Genomic DNA, 19,368 nt, shown 5'->3' on the forward strand with positions numbered 1-19,368 from the left:
GTATAATAAGTGATGTAGAAAAATCATAACAAAAATTGAAAAATTTTATGAAGTCTTTATATAAGATGCATATGATTGAATCGAGTGGTGGGAACCAAAAGTCTAAACTAAATAAGTATCTAAACAAGGCTGTTGAGAATGATAGTAAAGATTTTGATATTTTAGAGTAGTGAAAAGTCAATAGTTCTAAATTTCCTATCTTTTTATAGTTGGCTGAGATATGTTAGCTATTCCCATTTTTACTGTTGCCTTTTAGTCGCATTTAGCACCAAAAGACATGTTCTTAATTCATTTGAGAGTTTTTTTTATTGCTAAAATGGTACAAGCCCTTGTGTGTACTTAAGATTGGATTCAAAATTCATTAAACCAAACCGACTTGGTGGAAGAGTTATAAGAACTTGAAAATTTTGAAAATGGTATAAATATAATTTTCTTTTGTTTACTTCTTGTTACTTTTATAAACTGAACATAAATTTGATAAACCACAAAAGAAAAGCTTTGGTTGGTTAAGTTTTAAAAATAACAATTTCAATTTGTTACAAAAAGTGAAAAAAATAATTTGGTTAATTCAATTTGAAATTAATTAAACCGATTGAATTAACACATTTACATATTAACCTTTCATAAGAGAGGTTTGTATTACGATGAAACATTTCAATATCAAATCTTGTAGTTGTCATTTTGAACACCAGTCAAAAAGATAAACCATAAACCAACTACTACATTAATGATTTTTTATAATATTTCATCACTTTCTCAAAATTAAAAGCTTTGATACTAGTTCGTTGAGGGCTAAAATACTAAAATGTCAATATGAAAATGCCAACACAAGATAATTCTACAAAAATGTTAGAATGAAGACTAAAATCCCAATACACCCCAATCTTTCTATAAGCACTTCAGAATAATTCTACGTAACACTTACAGGATAACAGTTTAATTATGCCTCTTTCTATATATAAAAACAACAAAAAAATATATGGTTTTTCTCTCCCATTTGACTTCAAACTCTATCTTCAACTTCAAACTTTTCTCTTCTATATTTTTGTGTTTTACTTAAATTGAATAGTCGAAAAAGTTTTGATTGCCATTAGTTAAGGGCTAATAAAATTCTTTATTGAAAATAACTCTTGGAAACATGGCTTCTACAAAGATTAGCTGGATTGTAAATATGAAGCCATCAAATAGTAAGTTAATATTCATAAAAATATTTTGAAATTAATACATTATATATATTTAAATTAGTGAAAATAATACATTAAATTAAAATTAAAAAAATATTTTAACTAACCTTAACAAGTGTTTGCAAGAACCTTTTTTATCGTTTTACACTATTAAATATTTTTATATGATTTAAATTTTGTTAATCCTACATTGGATTTCATATTTTATTCATGTAAATTATGAATGTTAAGTTTAAATTGATTAAAAATATATACTTACTTTTGGTGATATAAAATTTTCAAATGTTAAATTAAATATATATTAATAAAATGAAATATTCTAGACTAAAAAAATATAAATATTAGTTTGATTTAAAATATTATTCCTATAAAAAGATATAAAACTAACAAGTTTTACATATATTCAAGGATTGCAATTGCAAAATGCTAAAAACTTTGTGGGTTTTGTTTCAATTGCCTAGTATTTTGTTTCGGCCCTTAAAGCTGGGCTTTAGCCCTCATAAAGACATGTCACGTGTGAAAAGAGATTGGCAACCGACCACTTTAGTCCAGTCTAAGTCCAATCTGCAATTCTGCACGTATATTTGAGCGACAGAAAAATGGGAACTCACCAAACTCACATAAAATTCTCACAGTTTTCATTTTATGAAACTTTTTATCACTTAGATCATATTTAGAAATTTTTTTTACTTAAAAATTTGTTTAAATGTTAATCATTTATGATTTTTAAGAATTTCATTATAGGATTTATTATTTTTCTAAAAGTGTAAATTTTAATTCCAAATTTTAATTTATTTTTTTTATAAAATTTTCACTTTTATTTTATTATTATTTAAAAATAAATGTCAATTATAATTATTGAAATTTTATCTAAAATTTTTCATCATTTAAGTCAAATTTAGAAAAAAATTTTACATAAAAATTTCTTAAAAAATTAATCATTCATGATTTTTATGAATTTTATTTCTAAAATAATTTTTATTTATTTTTTAAAATTTTATCATCTTTGAATTTTTTTTTCAAATTTTTAATACTTTTTATTTTGACTCGAAAGTTAATATCAATTATCATTATTAAAAATTTTTCTAAAATTTTCCATAATTTAAGTAAAATTAAAAAAATTCTCATATGGAATCTTTTTAGAAAATAAATCTTTTGTGATTATTAAAAATTTTTATCATTGTAATATTTTTATCTATTTTAAAAAATTATTAATTTTTTCAAATTTAAAAACTTCTTATTTTTTAACTAATCAAAATCCATAATAGTTTATAATTTAAATAAATATACATTAAAATGCATTAAAAAAAATTAAATAAAATAGAATAAAATAATTAAAACAAAAATATGAATAAGGGCTAATGATAATTGAACAATATTTGATAGGTGTCACATCGAGAACCTTTAGGGTACTCTTTTAATCTAGTGCAGTAGTGACTAGAAAAATTACCCAGCTACCTCGAAACATATTTTTTATCTTAAAAATTTAATTGTATGATTTTTTTTTAATAATAAGTATTTTCTTATATATGTATGAAAGTATAATAGGCTTATCGTTTATATAATATTTTAAAAAATTTTATTTTAGGATTTTTTTAAATAAAATTTTTATTAGTTAATTTAATTTAATAAACAGTAACTAAATAGATATATTTTAGGATTTTTTTAAATAATTATCTTTTATTATTAAGTTTAATTTTTTGGCCAGTATTATTACTTTTAATTAATAAAGTTTTATTTTCATTAATTTTTAAAAGTTATTGCTTACTAAGTTAATTAAATAATTATACAAATAAAAATATATGCATAATAATAAAAAAATAAAAAATAAAATAATTATTTATATTTGATGTATTATCAATATATAATGATATACATTGTTTGTGAATTGTACAATGATACATCATTTAAAAATTAATTTTAAATATATTTTTAAAATTAAGTGTATTTGTTTTTAGAATTTTAGAATTAATTTTTAATAAGGTATCATTATATGATAAAACATGTGCATCAAATATAAAATTATAAAATAATTGCATTTTTTTTAAGTTTTAAAAAAAATCAAATACAAACCAAAAATAGAATTAATGATCATCCAATTAAATCTTTCAGTAGGCCTCAATTACTATTCTAATTACTGTATAGATATAGATTTTGTCAACAAAATCATCGTCATCATCATCATAAAGCTGGTAAAAAATTAAAAAAAAGGGTAAAGTACATAATTAGTATAATTGGGTGTTTTTAACATAGTTATCTAACTATTAATTTGTTTAATTTAATCACTTAAATTTAAATAAATATATTTTATTATTTAACTATTAATTTTTAATAGTGTGCTAACATAACAATATTACATTAATAATCATGTGTTATATGGTATTATTATGGGTATAAATAATATATTAGTACTTGTAAATTATTTGAGTTCAATTTAAATAAAATTTGAATTTGATTTAGTTATTATCGATTCAAGTTCGAGTTTGAGTAATTTGACTTATCGATCAAATTAAGTTTGAGCATTTTTAAAATCGGTCCAAATAACTCACAAGTTTAATCGAGCTTTTATATTTTAATATATTTTAATTATTTTAATTAATAAAATATTTTTAACTCGAATTTAAATTTGAATATAAATAATTAAATTTTTATCGAGTATAAAAATTCAGTTTTTTTTTATATATTAATCAAATTTAATTTAACGAATTCGATTAGTTCGATTTTTATTTTGAATCGAATTCAAACTAAAAACATAAAATTTAATCAAATTCGAATCGAATTTCAAATATCAAATTTCAAATAAAGCTCGAGTTTAAACTCGATCATAAAGTTATATCGACTCAAACTCTAAGAATTATATCTTTAGACATTAACATATAGGACATGTATTGGATATAAAAAATGACGTGACAATATCAATTAATTTTGATAGTTGACGTGATAAGGTGATGCTAACGTATCATTAAAAATTAATAGTTAAGTGATAAAACATATTTATTTAAATTTAAATAATTAAATAACCATTTTAAAAATAAAAACATAATTGAATTATCAATAATTTATCTTATAAAGTAAAAAAGCTCTTTTGTGCATGAACAAGAAAAAGCAAGTGAGAGAGAACACCAAAACAACCATATCTTCTCCAATAGGGCCGGAGAATTTCCCAAAAAGAGGTCCCTCCATGAGCAAACGTCGGCTGACTTTTGGTATCCCCAAAAAAACTGAAAGCTACCTCCACATTCTCTCTTGTATTTTTAATTCCTTTCCTCATTTCAATTACCTTCATCATCCCCCCAATCTCTTCTCCTTTTCCTTATTCTTAATTTCATTTGATTAAGGGTAGGTGAATCGAGATAAACATTATGAAGCTACCACCAATCTGATTTTGAATTGTGCCCCATTGCAGATATAAAAGTTATTGATTGATTGATATAGATTATACGATATTACTTGATTATGTATAAAACAACCCCAGAAGAGGACAAGTTTAAGGAGCTCTTCCTCAATACTAAATTGAATCCTTTTAGGCTAGCTTTTTTTTTCATTGGTCCCCTTTAAGATTCACGCATTGTATATTACAACCATATGCTACTATTTTCTCTTTCGTGTCCCCATTCTTAAGGCCCCTCAATTCTTGGCTTCTTTGGAAAATCTTTGAAATTTGAAAACAAAACACATGTTGGTCAAATCTAATGTTGGATTTTATGTAATTAAATCATTTGATTTCAGCTTTAAATTAACCTGAAATACATGTGACTTTGGTATAGGTCAAATTTGATCTTAGATTTTTTAATAAAAAAAATTTTTTTTGACCCACCCAACTAACAACTATAAATCTCATCCTACATTCTTACTGTACTTGTTAAATGTTAAAACCATATATTTATGCTGAATTTAGAGTATAACTCAACGCTATATGCCCCTTTATCAAAATAATTTTCTACAAGTCAATTCAATCTCGAGTAATCCATATAATCTAATTTCGAGTAGTCCAATTAGATATGGATCTGATAATAAATATTTATAAATTTTTTGTTTAAATTTATTAAAATTTTATTTTAATAACTGAATATTTGACTTAACGGTAAGGCACATGTGTCTCTAATTTAAATGAGTTAAATTAAGAGTTTTTTTCTTCAAAAAGCTTATCTTATAAAAGGTAATTGTTGTTAATCTCTAAATTAAGTTATACTTTTTCCCAAAAAAATGAAAAAAATACAATGTACCGACAAGTTTTGACTGAAATTAAAAAAGATCATCGAAATGTAAAGATTCTTGAACTTGAATATTTAATTCAATTATAAATACATGAATCATTTTGTTTAAAAAAATTGATTTAAATTGTTGTTCTCAAAATAAAAAGCAAGACGAGAAATTTAGATCGAACTTAAAAATTTTACAATTTGGGCAGTGAACAAAAATCTTGAGCCTATCTCAAAATCTCAATGGGTGCAGAAACCATTCCTAATGTTATTTTCCTTTTTTGAGGAAACCAAACCGAATGTTATAAAAAATGATAAAAAACAATATCAACTGGCATATAGCCAAAATTGATGGGAGTTTGGCTCTTTTGGGCCAAAGAAAAGTAAAACAGCAAATTTAATAGGCGCTAGCATCCAGTTTTGACTGAAGGGTTGGTCGAGGCATAGCAGCGAGCAAGACAGCAATGACTTGACTCGAGACTTGAGGTCGCATTCATGGGAACGTGCTTTGACTGTCGTAACAATTTCTCCCTTTTTGCTCCACCGCCCTTATGACAACCGAAAACGAATCGAGAATGGATTATGAGTAAATAAAGGTATATCTATGGTTTATTTGATTATTTTTAAAAATATTTGTATTTAATATATATATTTATTTTAAAAAATTATTATTTATTTATTTAAATAATAAATTATTCACATTTGATTTATATTTATTTAATTAAATTAAATATATTTATTCGTAAATATTAAATAAATATATCCATAAATATATATATAATCAAATATATTCATAAATAATAATTAAATCATAATTAAATAAATTTAAATAAATAAATTTTAAATGAATCTAAATAAATATAAATAAATCTTAAATATAATTAAAATAAAAAATAAAATATAATTTTATTAAAATTATTATAAATAACTAATAAATAAACAAATTTTAAATAAATTTATTCATAAATATAAATAAATTAAATAAAATTATACTCATCTTCAATTTGTTTAATAAATGAATATAAAAATATTATTTAAAATTATTTATTAAATTTAATAAATAAATATAAATAAATAAAAATTAAACATTTTTATAAATAATTTATCAAAAACTTTATTTATTTACATTCTTGACCTTTAATTTGAGGCACCCCATCCGATTCAAACATACTGCCCCACACATAATCATCATTTCCCAATTCTCCACATTGGCCCCACGCGTCAATCATTTGAGCTAGAATTGTTCATTCAACTAATTTCGAAATTTATTTTATTTTTATTAATAAAATCAAATTTATTAATTTTAAATTTTTAATCAATCAAATTTAATTAATTTTTAAATTTTAATCAATTTAAAATAAATTAAATAAAATCATTAAATATTTTATTTTTAATAATTATTAATTAATAAATTAAATCTATTTAATTAATTAATTTAATTTAATCTGAAATACAAAGTCCATGATTTGAGCCACTGAAAGAGTGAAGGTCCGTAAACATGCCCATGTGGTTGCCCACTTTTCGACGTCAACCTCGTCATTTTCCAGATAAGAACGTGTAGGTTATCAAAACTAGGTGTACGCTTTTACAGTTCAACCTTTCCTGAGGGAAGTACGGAACTGCTGGCACTTGAAATTGCCAAGACAACCTCATATGACGTCGTTTTCTACTCTCTTCTTCCTCTCGTCAGTAAAATTTCCATGGAGATTCTTGAAAAGATTTCCATGAAATATGAAGATTTTTAAGTTCTTTTAATTAAAAATGGGTAAATTAAAATTAAAAATAACAATCGATAATTTAAAAATTTTATGACATAAATTAAATATTTAAAATTTTAAAATTTTTTAATAAATTTATTAAATAGATATTTTTAATAAAAATATTAAAATTTTTTTTAAAATTAAATAAATATCAATCAAATTTAAATTATAAATAATATTTTTAAAAATTTTTAATATATTAATAATGTTTATATTAATTTATTAATTTAAAATTTTTATTAAACTTTGTATGTTATTCATTTATTATAAAAAATTCTACAAACTTTATCTATAAAACTTGTAAGTTTTGTTTTCAAGTTTTTACCAGCATTTTTTCTGCTTTCATAATTGCAAAAAAAAACAGAAAATGAATACTACTTAAATCTTTTTTTCCATATAATTAAAAAAATTGTAGTTTGCAGACAAGGAACAAAAGACCTTGTCTGCTTCATATAGAGAGAAAAAGTGAGGAAAAAAAAGGCTTGAGTAGAAAGTAAGTTGGCACTCCTTTGTATCATTCAATTCGATCTTAACTTGCCTACACATTTCTGGATTCTCATATGAATTTCCCATTCCACTCTCTTGCTTCAAAAAACACTGGGTTTTCTCTTTTTTTTTTTTTTTAAATTTTCCTCAGCAATTTTTGCTCTGTTTATTTTATGCTTCATTGGAACAATTTTTAGGTTGTGTGGGGTAACATTATTTATTATTGACTTTAATGCCTTTGCAATTGATTTTACTTTGCCAAAAGGTTCTTTCTGGTAGCAACATTTTGGCTCATTATTTAGCTGTTGCAATTATTAACAATTCCTTGCTCCCCCACATTTCATTCCATCTTCTCGAAGTTGAAATCTTTTGTCAAGATTTGATTATCTTTTTTCTTTAGTTCCACATTTTTTGTCCCTTAACCTTACTCAGAACCCATCTCCTTGTTTTTCTTCCCTTTATTAGCTCTATATCAGTAGCTGTACATGTAAGTGGCTCACTCTTTTGGCCTTTTGGGCCAACTTGTTTGCCCTTTTTCTCTAGCATTTTGCTGTTTTAGTTATTTTCTTTTGGATTTGGGATCTGGGTAGTTCTCAGATTTAGTAGTTCTCTTAGTGATTCTAAGTAGGGGTTTTTTGTTTTTTGTATAGAGAGAGATATCATGGCAGGAGGAGGAGCTCCAGCCAAAGCAGATGAGCCACAGCCACATCCACCAAAGGAACAGCTGCCCAACATTTCTTATTGCATTACAAGTCCACCTCCATGGCGTGAGTTTCTTCAACCCTGCTGTTCATTTTTTTTTTTCTTGTCCTGGCTTTGACAGCTTAGATTCTAAATTTTATGCTGAGTACCTGAGGTATTATGTTGGATTTTTGGTTGGCTTAGAGTGTGATTCTAGTGAATCCACCACGGAATGTTTTAGGTAAGGTTTTGGCAGTAGTAACTGTTGTTGGATATGCATCTTCTGTACATTCTTTTTTTAACTGAAAGTAAGTAGCTTTTTTGGGTTCTTCTTTACGCTTAGATATGCCCTTTTGGAAAAGTAAAATGCCACTTTTTTGCAAAACAATGAACTTTCTTTTTAGTTTTTATTTATTTCACATTCTAATTCTGTAAGGATGAGAAAAAAAAAAAGAAAAGAAAAGAAAAAGAAAACATAAATAATTTTGATAATTCTTGTACTAATGTTTGGGTTTATTTTATTGAACGAGTCACACATAGACACATACATAAATATATATGTCTATATGCTTTTTTTTCAAAAAAAAAACAAATCTTTCCGTTTATGTCACTTTGGTTACTAAGGATGGCAATTCAAGTTATATGCTTATTGATTTGGTTAGAGTTAATTGGAAGCCAATTCCTCTCTGCTGATTGACTTCCTTTTGGTTTAACTTTGATTAGCATTTTCCCCCTTCTATTTGGCTCTTTCTGTTTGTCTTTCACCTCTACTTGCTCCTCGCTATCTTCATTTTCTGGGGTGTTCTATGTCTACTTCAAACAATTTAAGGAAATTTTCATTAATTGTCTTGGTGTGGATTGAATATATTACATAACTATTGTGGATAAGCCTGCACTTGGCTATTTTGTGATTAACTGCTGTTATCACTGGCATTTGTAGGCTGGTAGAAAAATTGCTTCTGATCTCTTGACATTTTGGTCTTTATTTGATGTAGCCGAGGCTATCCTTCTTGGTTTCCAGCATTATCTTGTGATGCTTGGCACCACAGTGATCATTCCCACTTCTCTTGTTCCCCAGATGGGAGGTGGAAATGTAAGGCCCAAAGAAAATAAATCAATAATTGTTCCTTACTTTGATTACTATGGTATTTTGTGTGGACATAATAATGTTATTGCAATGACCTCTATACTATAGGAGGAGAAAGCAAAGGTGATCCAGACTCTACTCTTTGTTGCTGGTTTGAACACATTGCTGCAGTCACTGTTTGGGTCTAGATTGCCTGCTGTTATTGGAGGGTCTTACACCTTTGTCCCAACAACAATCTCAATTATCCTTGCTGGTCGGTTCAGTGATACTACAGATCCTATCCAGGTTTTGTGATCTAAACTCCATTTTACCATATTAGCCAATGTATGTTTGAACTTCGGAATTGCTAAAGTTGCTTCTAAATTTGGAGAAGCAAGCATTTACCCAATTGCAATAGGCATGATAACATTTTTGGCCCTTTAACCTTGAAAAATGGGTCATTTTGGTCCCTTATCTTTTATTGAGGTTAATTTAGCCCTTATTCTTTTGAGAAAAAAGAGCTCACTCAATTGTCTCGATGAAAATCAGAGTACAAAACATGAGAGATTATAGTGGGGCTCCTCAACCCAATATACATTCTCCACAATATTTAGGGCGTGTTTGGCTAACAAGTGTGAAGTCATATTGCCGCCTCTCAGTTTATGTGACATTTGACAAATTCGAAAAAGTATCATTTTATCCTTGTTTCCTCTGTATAAACTCCGGGAGCTGACAGATTCGATTGGACAAACTTCAACTCATTTACTACAATTAATGCATCCCTTTCAATGATGATTGTTTAAATCTCATGTCTTGTGCTACCTCTTAACGCCTGCACAGCTGCATAGTCTTTGCTTTGAAAGAATCAGTAATATTTAGGAGAATAACTGCTCCAGCACTTCAAAAACTTCTCCCATGGAGTCCCTGATCACGAAAACTGCATCTTTTTTTTTGTTCTGACGATCTAATGCTGCGTCAAAGTCAACTTTGAGGAGACCATTATTTGGGGATCCACTGTTGAGTTGGAGCAACATCCTTTGTCTGCTGTGCGTTGCGCTGCATTACATTCAAAGACATACCTTCTAATGAAAGTCTCAATCTCCTTCGGTTCCCTCTGATTTTCGCTATTCAATTCATTATGCCCATCTACCAATATATATAGCCCAAATTGTTGTCATATAAAGCTAATTTAGCCATTTTTCTTTTAATTTTGTCAAATTGATCATATTGTTGTCACATAAAGCTAATTTAGCCCTTATTCTTTTATGTTTATCAAATTGACCAGATTTAAATGGAAGTCAATCGCGTGCTACAGTCCGTTACGGTTGCCACCTGGATTGCCATTGGTATGACACATCAGCAGTTAATGCAACATGTTAGTTCACATGGTATTGCGGTTGATGATGTGGCAACCCAATAAATGTTTTTTTTTTTCTCAAATAAAAATTCTTTCTTCTTCCTCTAAATAGCCGCTCTCTCTAAAGCCCAAAAAACTTAACAGCCTTCTACTGCTGTCAACCTCCTTTACGGTCATCATTCGACCACTAGTCCCTTCTTCTCCCTACTTCCTTTGCTTCTAACTCTAGGGTAGTTTGGAACCCCGAAACAGAGCCTTAAAACCCACGGATCAGAAACCTGAAACACCCAGCTGCCACAGCCTTGCACAGCTGTCCAAGGCCACTCCTCACTCCTTTTATTCCTTTTCTCCTTCTTTTGGTTCAGTTTCCCGAAAAGAAATCCCAAGTCTCACAAATCTAGAAAACCCGAAACCCAAGTCCCGGTCTGATCTCCTTTGAAAACCGTAACCAAAACCTCTAAAATCTGACTGGATTAATCGAGCCTCTAACTGACTTTCATCATTTCTTTCAAAGAATAAGCCCAGGACCCTAAGATTATCTGGAGCTCAGTGGTTGTAGAGTGAAGTTAATTATCAGTGTGCCTGGTAAAGGGAAGGGAACAAGAACAAGGACAACAGCGTGATTGAAGCCCAAAACATGGATATCATGGATGAAATTTTGAGCCAAATCCCAAAAGAGAAAATAAAAATGATTTACGGCTAGCCATGCCTCTTCTGCAACAACAACAATCCATTATTAGGTAACATAGTGGAGTTTGAGGAGAAACATAGTGAATTTTGAGGCATTTTGGAGCGGCGGAAACGAGGAGTCGTGGGTTTGAATTTTAGATTTAGGGATTTTTAGGGCCTTTTAGAATAAACTAAGCTAATAAAGATAGAGGAGATCAAGGGGAGTTTTCGGATTATTTTGACCTTGTTGAGCAGTGGTCGGCGGTAGATTTTGGGCAGAGGGATGAAGTTTGAGTTTTATAGAGAAATTGTAGAGAGAGAAGGGAAGGAAAATTGGAAGTAAAAAATTTTTTTGGTTTTTGTAATAATGCCATGTCATCAAACATGTAGCATTTTAAATGCCACATATTGAAGTTCGAGTAGATGGTCAAGTAAGCTTCCACATGGCAACTCAACTCTAGATTTTGACTTGAGACGGAATCGGTAGCTTTCCATTACATTTGGGCTAAATTGAATGCAAATAATAGGATGGGGGCCGAATTGATCTCAATGAAAGATGAGGGGCCGAATTGACCTTTTCTTCCATGGTTCAAGGGCCAAAAATTCAAGATGCCAATTGCAATATGTGACAATTTCTATCCAGCGAATGTTCCTGATGTGATACCGTATGTCATCAGTCTTTAACATCTCACTGAAAGAACAGTATAAAGATGTTTTGAATTAATTCCGTTTTTTCTAAATAGGAGTTTATTACCCATTTTCATTCTAAAGTGTCATATTCTAGATGCTTTTTATAGTTTATTGCTTGAGAAAGTAAATATACAGAAAAAGGAGTTATTAAGTTGTTTGCATATTGGAGTTTTTTTTTGCTTTGTTTAAAGTTTTTTTTATCCCTTTTCAGAGATTTAAAAGGATTATGCGGGCAATTCAGGGCTCCCTCATTGTCGCTTCAACTCTTCAGATTGTCCTCGGGTTCAGTGGCCTTTGGCGCAATGTGACAAGGTTAGTTGACTAGTGCTAAATATTCCGTGGAAAGCTTGAACAGCTTCACTATATACGCTTGTCCTTGTAAGTAAATTGGAATTAGCTTGATTGTATCTTGGTCACATATGTTTAATATAGTTATTGTAATTGGATCCAGTTTTTGAATTATAGGTTCTTGGACTAATACTTGCTAATTCACTTGAATATTCTACAGAGTATTTAGAAGAAAGTCAAATATTTTAGTGAGAATTTTAAAATTCACTCATTTTAATCATATTGGTTTATTTTTTCCATTTTTCAGGTTTTTAAGTCCACTTTCAGTTGTTCCTTTGGTATCTCTAGTTGGTTTTGGGCTTTATGAGTTTGGTTTTCCTGGGGTAAGTCTCTCCTTCGTTACGTAAATGTATCTGACATGGTATTATATCATCACTATGGATGTTGACTATTGTTTCAATTATTAGGTTGCCAAATGTGTGGAGATTGGACTGCCTCAGCTAATTCTTATAGTATTTATCTCACAGGTAGTTTCTTTTAATTTTTGGGACATGCAGTTAATCATCTTATAGTTATAGTCCCATATATTTGTGACTTTTGATCTCATTTGACTTTGGAAACTATAATTTTTATCGAATAATCATTAATTGTCTGTGTTTATTTTGCAGTACTTGCCTCATGTGATAAAATCTGGAAGACATGTCTTTGATCGTTTTGCTGTCATATTTTCAGTGGTTGTTGTTTGGATTTATGCTCATTTACTCACTGTGGGTGGAGCTTATAATGGTAAAGCACCAAAGACACAAATAAGCTGCCGCACTGATCGTGCTGGTCTAATAGATGCTGCTCCATGGTGAGTTCATGCAGCATCCTTAGGGCAGTTGTCCTCTTTGTTTTCTCAATTTGTATATCACGCATGATTTTACCTATTAATTATTTATTTTGAGATGAGATGCACATGCAAAAATTTTCTTACTAGGGTACATTTTCTTAAATCATAGGGTTTCACTATCAATTGAATCGGTAAGGTCACACATTTTGAAGTATGGGCAAGCTGATTTGCCAAGACTGGTGTTTATATGTTCTGAGGAAATTCTGATTATAAAAATTAACTATTTCGGTACATATTGGATAAAGCTTGTGATGTTCTAAATCCTAGCTCTAGTTGCCTTCTATTCTATGAAATATTAATTGGTAATTTATTTAGAAAGTGTCAACAGTTTTGGTCCTAGGCATGATTCACCACTTCAAAGGTGTTAATTGAATGCATAATTTAAGGTACAAACATTTTGCACTTGTGTTTGATAACAACCTTAAGATTTCTTTTGCCATAATATGATATCATATGTCAAGAATGGCATAGTTATAATCGCTCCTTATGAGCATTAGGGGTTTGCAGGATAAGAGTTCCTTATCCCTTTCAATGGGGAGCACCTTCATTTGATGCTGGTGAAGCCTTTGCTATGATGATGGCTTCTTTTGTTGCTCTTGTAGAGGTTTGTTTTCTTCTGTTATCTATGAATTTTATTAACTTCTGAAACATTTTCTTTTCTTATTTTGATCTTTATAAACTAAAAAACTGAATTGAGTATCATTGTCATCAACGTTGTTTCTCTTATTGCGGTCCTTTTCCTTTCATGTCATTTCTTAGGGACTCCTGCACTGCCATTTTATTTCAACTCTTGTATCAACTGGCTCAAAGTTTTTCATTTTCTCCCCTAGCGTTAAAAGTATCACCTTTTTCAGTTATCTTTGGTGAATTATTTAGTCTATATTGCTGTTTAACATGCACCCGAGTAAATTCTTTCATAATCTTTGGTAGTTAATAGTTAATTGCAGTGTTATTTAATAATTCAAATTTTACTAACTTTTTACCTGTCCGATGTCATGAGCAGTCCACTGGGGCTTTTATTGCGGTGTCAAGATATGCAAGTGCAACTCCAATGCCACCATCTATTCTTAGCCGTGGTATTGGTTGGCAGGTAAATTGAAAAAGCTTGTTAATTCGTGTGCTTATAATGTGAAGAAATTTTGTGCAATTAAGACTATTAATTGAGTTGGCTGTCTTACACTCCATGATCACATGCGAATGCTACACTTCTAATCTTGTGCCTAACGGTTCATGAATTCATATTCATCCGTTCTTCATCATTGCCCCAGGAGCCAGGACCGCATTTCTGTTTAACATCTGGAATTTCATCTGCATTTGCTGAACTTCAGTTTCATGTTAATACTGCATTCTTTTCTGTTGTGAAGTAACTCTTTTTTTGCCTGCTTTAGGGAGTTGCAATTTTGGTCTCAGGGTTGTTTGGAACTGTCAATGGATCCTCAGTCTCTGTGTAAGGCTCTGACTGGCAATAAACATTAGTATTGGACCTTGTCTTTTTGTTCAATTAATTGAAAACAGAATTTGTATGCTAACTTTGGTCTTTCTACAGAGAGAATGCTGGTCTTTTAGCCTTAACACGAGTTGGCAGCCGAAGGGTTGTTCAAATCTCAGCTGGATTTATGATTTTCTTCTCCATTTTGGGTAATTTACTGATTTATGAGATTTTGTTCCAAATAGCCCTTTAGCATTTTCTTTCTTTCATATTAATTGTTGATTTTAATAATTAATGCACAGGGAAATTTGGAGCAGTCTTTGCTTCAATTCCAGCGCCCATTATTGCTGCTTTGTACTGCCTATTCTTTGCTTATGTCGGTATGTGTCCCATCTCTGCTGTTCCCAAGCAAACATGTGGATCATGATTTATGGTAAGCTGTTTCAAGTCTTTTATATATTCTGTTTCCTCGTATTTCTACAGGTGCTGGAGGCCTTAGTTTTCTACAGTTCTGCAACCTCAACAGCTTCCGTACGAAGTTTATATTAGGCTTCTCTGTTTTTATGGGCTTATCCGTGCCACAGTACTTCAACGAATATACTGCAATTAATGGCTATGGTCCTGTTCACACCGGCACGAGATGGGTATTAGTACTAAATCTCTTTTAACTTATTTTTTAAAAACTTACATAGCCTTTTGTTATAGTCATTTTAGTTAACTGGGTCTTACTGACAAGATTTCATGCCTTAACAGTTCAACGATATTGTAAATGTGCCTTTATCATCGGAAGCATTTGTTGCGGGTTGCTTGGCATATTTCCTCGATAACACATTGCATCGCAAGGACATTAGGAAGGACAGAGGCAAGCACTGGTGGGACAAGTTCCGGTCATTCAAGGGCGATTCAAGGAGTGAAGAATTTTATTCCCTCCCCTTCAATCTGAACAAATATTTCCCAGCTGTGTGATATATGAGGCGCCAAGGTAATCAAATATTTACTCCTTTTGTTAAGTTCTCAAAGGCCCTTTGTGGAGCACATTTCACTCTCACCCACCATTGATTACCTGTTTTGAAATTGTATTACACGGTGTAGCAGTATAACATGGTGTTTCGCTTTCTAGGAGGCCCTTAGAACATTTATTGAATTGTTTTTCTTACCTCTTGCTGTAAATCCAATGGAGACATGTGGATTTGAAGTAGCGATGAAGTAGTTTTAATGCCCCTGCTCAATTCGTCTTGTTTGATGATTTCTTTGCTAGTGTTAGTTCACTGATTCCTGTGTCCCCATATTTCGCCTTCAAGGATATCTTCTACTAATAATATGAGGTGTTTATAGGCTGATTTTGGGTTAGGTTTGTGCTTCATATTAATAATTTATATGTGTTCATATTTGGTTTAGATTTTTTATTTTAATCAAGTTTGGTATAAATTAAAAAAATAAATTTCAAATTGATTTATTAAGTTTAATTTGTATAATAAAAAATTTAAAAAAAATCCTTTTTTTTTAAAGTAAAATATTAAAATAAAAATTTACATATATATATTTATAATTATAATATTTTAATTATATATATTTTATTCAGGTTGGGTTGGGATGATTTTTAATTTTTTTGTTTAAGATTTGTTTAAATTTTAAATAAATAAAAAAATTATGTTTAAATTTATTTTACGAGATTTAATTTTTTATCTAAATTTTTTTTGAAAACTTAGAAGTGAAGTTTTCAAACTGAGTGGATAGCTTAGCTCTCGAATAGGTTTATGTTGTATCATGCATCATTGTTAAATTGTACGCTCTGATTGTAAACCTCGATCATCCAATTGAAAATTAATTTCTAAATCCATTTGTAAATTAATTTTTAGTGTTGAAGATTTGCTCATTTTAAACATAATAAAATGATATAATATGAAAAAGATATAAAAATAAAATAATTTAAAATTTTAGTATAAATCATGTATTTGATAAAAATAAAAAAAAATAGTTTATATTTATTGTATTAACATAAATTATACGATGATAATTTTTATATTTTACGTATGAAATAAGCAACATAAATATAGGAATAGTCAGCTGTACTCGTGACCTGTTAATTCAATTTTTATCAGTCCACCAGAATCTTGTTTCTGAAGTGGGTTTGTGTATTCTTTTCTGTTGTTCTTTTAATAAAGTTTTCCTAGGAATGGATCGGGTCATTGAATCCTGTTTTTTCAGTTGCAGAAGAAAATTAGTACAGGTAATGAAGGTTTGAGTTGAAATGAATTTGGTCTGATTTTTTTAAATAATATATTAAATTATAAATTTTTAAAATTCAATTCGAATTTGAATTAAAATTTTATAAAATTTGAATTGAATTTCATTAATTCAATTTAATTTATCAAAATTTTTAATTTTTAATTTTATATATTATTTAATATAATTTTTAATATTTTAAAATAAATTTAGATATAAAATAATTATTTTTATTTTATACAAATTTAAAATATTTATTAAAAAAAACATTATTAGAAAGGAAGATAATCAATCCCTTTATAAGTCACAAGTGCTTACTTCTTAGCTCCCACACTAATCTTACTGTTTAGCTCGTTGATCAAATATCAACAACTCCCTTTGTGATTGTTCATTTATTCGTAACAACAATTTTGTATATTGAAGGATTGTTTATATCGGCCTTTGATAACATAAAAATTTCCAAAGCATTCCATCCCTTCTAGAAGTAATGAACATTCTATATCACTTTTCCTTGCTTGTGAGCATTAGATTAAAGGAAGCTGATCAAAAGGTAAGTAACCAATATCATTATTGTGAAACATTTTTTTTCTTTTAGAATAAAGGAACCTTCATTGATCAAACAACTGGAGAAATACATTCTTTCCTAATAACATCGTTTATAATTGGGGGTAATCTTCCACCCAATAAGTATCACTCTCCATATCCAAGGCAAGCCTAGCTAGTCTATGTGATGCCTCGTTCGCATGGCGCCTTCCGTGAGCTACCTCAAAACGATCAAAGTCTTGCCTCATCTAGAATACTGCCCACTATAGATAAGTCCTTTGTCTGCTGCTGAAACTTAGCAATAACCTCAGCTGCATCTCCTTCCAGAATTATCGATGTAAGGCCTAATTCCCTGGCAAAAATGATTCCAGCCACAGCAGCATAGGCTTCAATCACCACAGTATTCCTGATCCCTTCCACTCGCTTTGAAGCTAACCCCAAGACCTCCCCTTTATCATTTCGTGCCTCTATCCCAATAACCCCAGTTGCATTTGTGAGATTTATAGCCCCATCAAAGTTAACTTTGACAATGTTGGTTGGTGGCAGTTTCCAACTTTGTAATATCCTCCCTATTGTCTTTCTGTTTTTTCTTGGCTCGTCGTAAATTCATCCAGATAGCTGAGAGCGAAGCTTGCGGTTGCTTGAGCAGTTCTAGATTCATTCCTTTTCAATACTAGATTCCCTACAGTGCCATATAGCCTAGCAGATCACGAGCCCCTTTTCAAAGCTTTCACTGTTCATGGAGTTTGCTAAACTAGTAAGCCACCCTTTGTCTTCTGCATGAGATTTACATGTCCACGTTCTGTCCACATCGTCCTGTGCTCTCTCACAATCCCTTAGAGCAGTATCACCAATTCATCGTGTTGTCCACACTCAGGGCAGATCGTGCAAGTGCCAATATTGCGCTTCCTTAAGTTACATAAGACTGGCAGAACACCATGATTCAGCCTCCATGCAAAAACTTTGATTTTCGGTGGTACTCCCATTTTCCAGATTCTATTCCAGCATTATGCTCCATCTGTACCATACATACTGTGTCAGTTTCAGGTGGCTGTGTTGATGTCCTCCCCTGTTTTTGCATAATTGCTTGGTATGCACTCCTTACACTATAGTCGCCTGTCCGTTCCCCACTCATAGAAGCTCATCTTTATGTTCTAGGTGGCCAAGCATTATACTACATCTGCCATATCCTTTCCGAAGATTTCTTGAATCAGTTCCCTCTTCCATGACCTGCCCTGGCTTTCTATTAATTCTTCCACAAATGCATCCTCTGCCAATATATTCTGTCGAGGTGAGTATGTTAGCAGTTGACCATCTGGCAACCACCTGTCTTGCCATACCCAAATCCTTGAGCCGTCTCCAACTCTCCATCTTAAGCCGTCCTTCAATGCTTCTCGGGTAGATCATATACTCCTCCACGTGAGTGAAGGCAGTGACCCCAATGGTGCTTCTAGAAATTTTGTTCCGGGGAAGTACTTTGCTTGTAAAACTCAGTAAACCATGGACTTGTTATTCTTGACCAACCTGTAGCCCTGCTTCCCTAAAAGAGCTAAGTTGAAACATTCGAAGTTTCGAAATCCCATTCCCCCTCACTCTTCATTCAACAAACCTTATTCCATTTTAACCAATGCAGCCCTCTCTTATCCTTTTTTGAGCTCCACTCATAATTGCTTATGATGCTATCAACTTCTTCACAAAAGCCTTTTGGAAGAAGGAAACAGCTCATTGCATATGCTGGTAGAGCATGCAACACTGATTTAATGAAAACTTCCTTCCCGGCTTGGGAAAGGCACCTCTTGCTCCAGTTTTGAATCTGCATCATTATCTTAATAACCAGTTCCCTGAACGATCTCCTTTTATTCCTTCCAATCATCGTAGCTAGCCCCAAATATTTT

At 30.4% G+C, this 19,368-nt stretch overlaps 1 protein-coding gene across 3 annotated transcripts; it reads left to right on the top strand.

Annotated features, from left to right (window-relative positions):
• Nucleotides 1–7,557: 7,557 nt before the first annotated feature.
• LOC111311988 (nucleobase-ascorbate transporter 6) lies at nucleotides 7,558–15,990 on the top strand. 3 transcript variants are annotated; one of them, XM_089765925.1, is made up of 15 exons: nucleotides 7,558–7,639; nucleotides 8,283–8,399; nucleotides 9,309–9,406; nucleotides 9,509–9,685; nucleotides 12,307–12,407; nucleotides 12,691–12,766; nucleotides 12,851–12,910; nucleotides 13,052–13,236; nucleotides 13,783–13,879; nucleotides 14,279–14,365; nucleotides 14,664–14,722; nucleotides 14,822–14,913; nucleotides 15,007–15,084; nucleotides 15,188–15,348; nucleotides 15,458–15,990. In XM_089765925.1, the coding sequence occupies exons 2-15, from the start codon at nucleotides 8,294–8,296 to the stop codon at nucleotides 15,668–15,670; spliced, it is 1,590 nt and encodes a 529-aa protein (XP_089622051.1). In that variant the 5' UTR covers nucleotides 7,558–7,639; nucleotides 8,283–8,293; the 3' UTR covers nucleotides 15,671–15,990. The 3 variants fall into 3 exon arrangements, with proteins under 3 accessions (XP_089622051.1, XP_022767633.1, XP_022767625.1); XM_022911898.2 differs by having other exon boundaries at nucleotides 7,625–8,119; XM_022911890.2 differs by lacking the exon at nucleotides 7,558–7,639 and having other exon boundaries at nucleotides 8,154–8,399.
• The last annotated feature ends 3,378 nt before the right edge of the window (nucleotides 15,991–19,368 follow it).

The sequence above is a fragment of the Durio zibethinus genome, chromosome 9 (assembly GCF_047325235.1).
Source record: "Durio zibethinus cultivar Kanyao isolate XHJ-2024 chromosome 9, ASM4732523v1, whole genome shotgun sequence".
NCBI lineage: Eukaryota > Viridiplantae > Streptophyta > Magnoliopsida > Malvales > Malvaceae > Durio > Durio zibethinus.

Excerpts from the sequence above, each read along its gene's own strand:
- LOC111311988 (XM_089765925.1), top strand. The coding sequence starts at position 8,294 with ATGGCAGGAGGAGGAGCTCCAGCCAAAGCAGATGAGCCACAGCCACAT. Across the intron at positions 13,880-14,278 it reads CTTTTGTTGCTCTTGTAGAG|TCCACTGGGGCTTTTATTGC; the intron begins GTTTGTTTTCTT and ends TGTCATGAGCAG. Across the intron at positions 15,349-15,457 it reads TTCACACCGGCACGAGATGG|TTCAACGATATTGTAAATGT; the intron begins GTATTAGTACTA and ends ATGCCTTAACAG.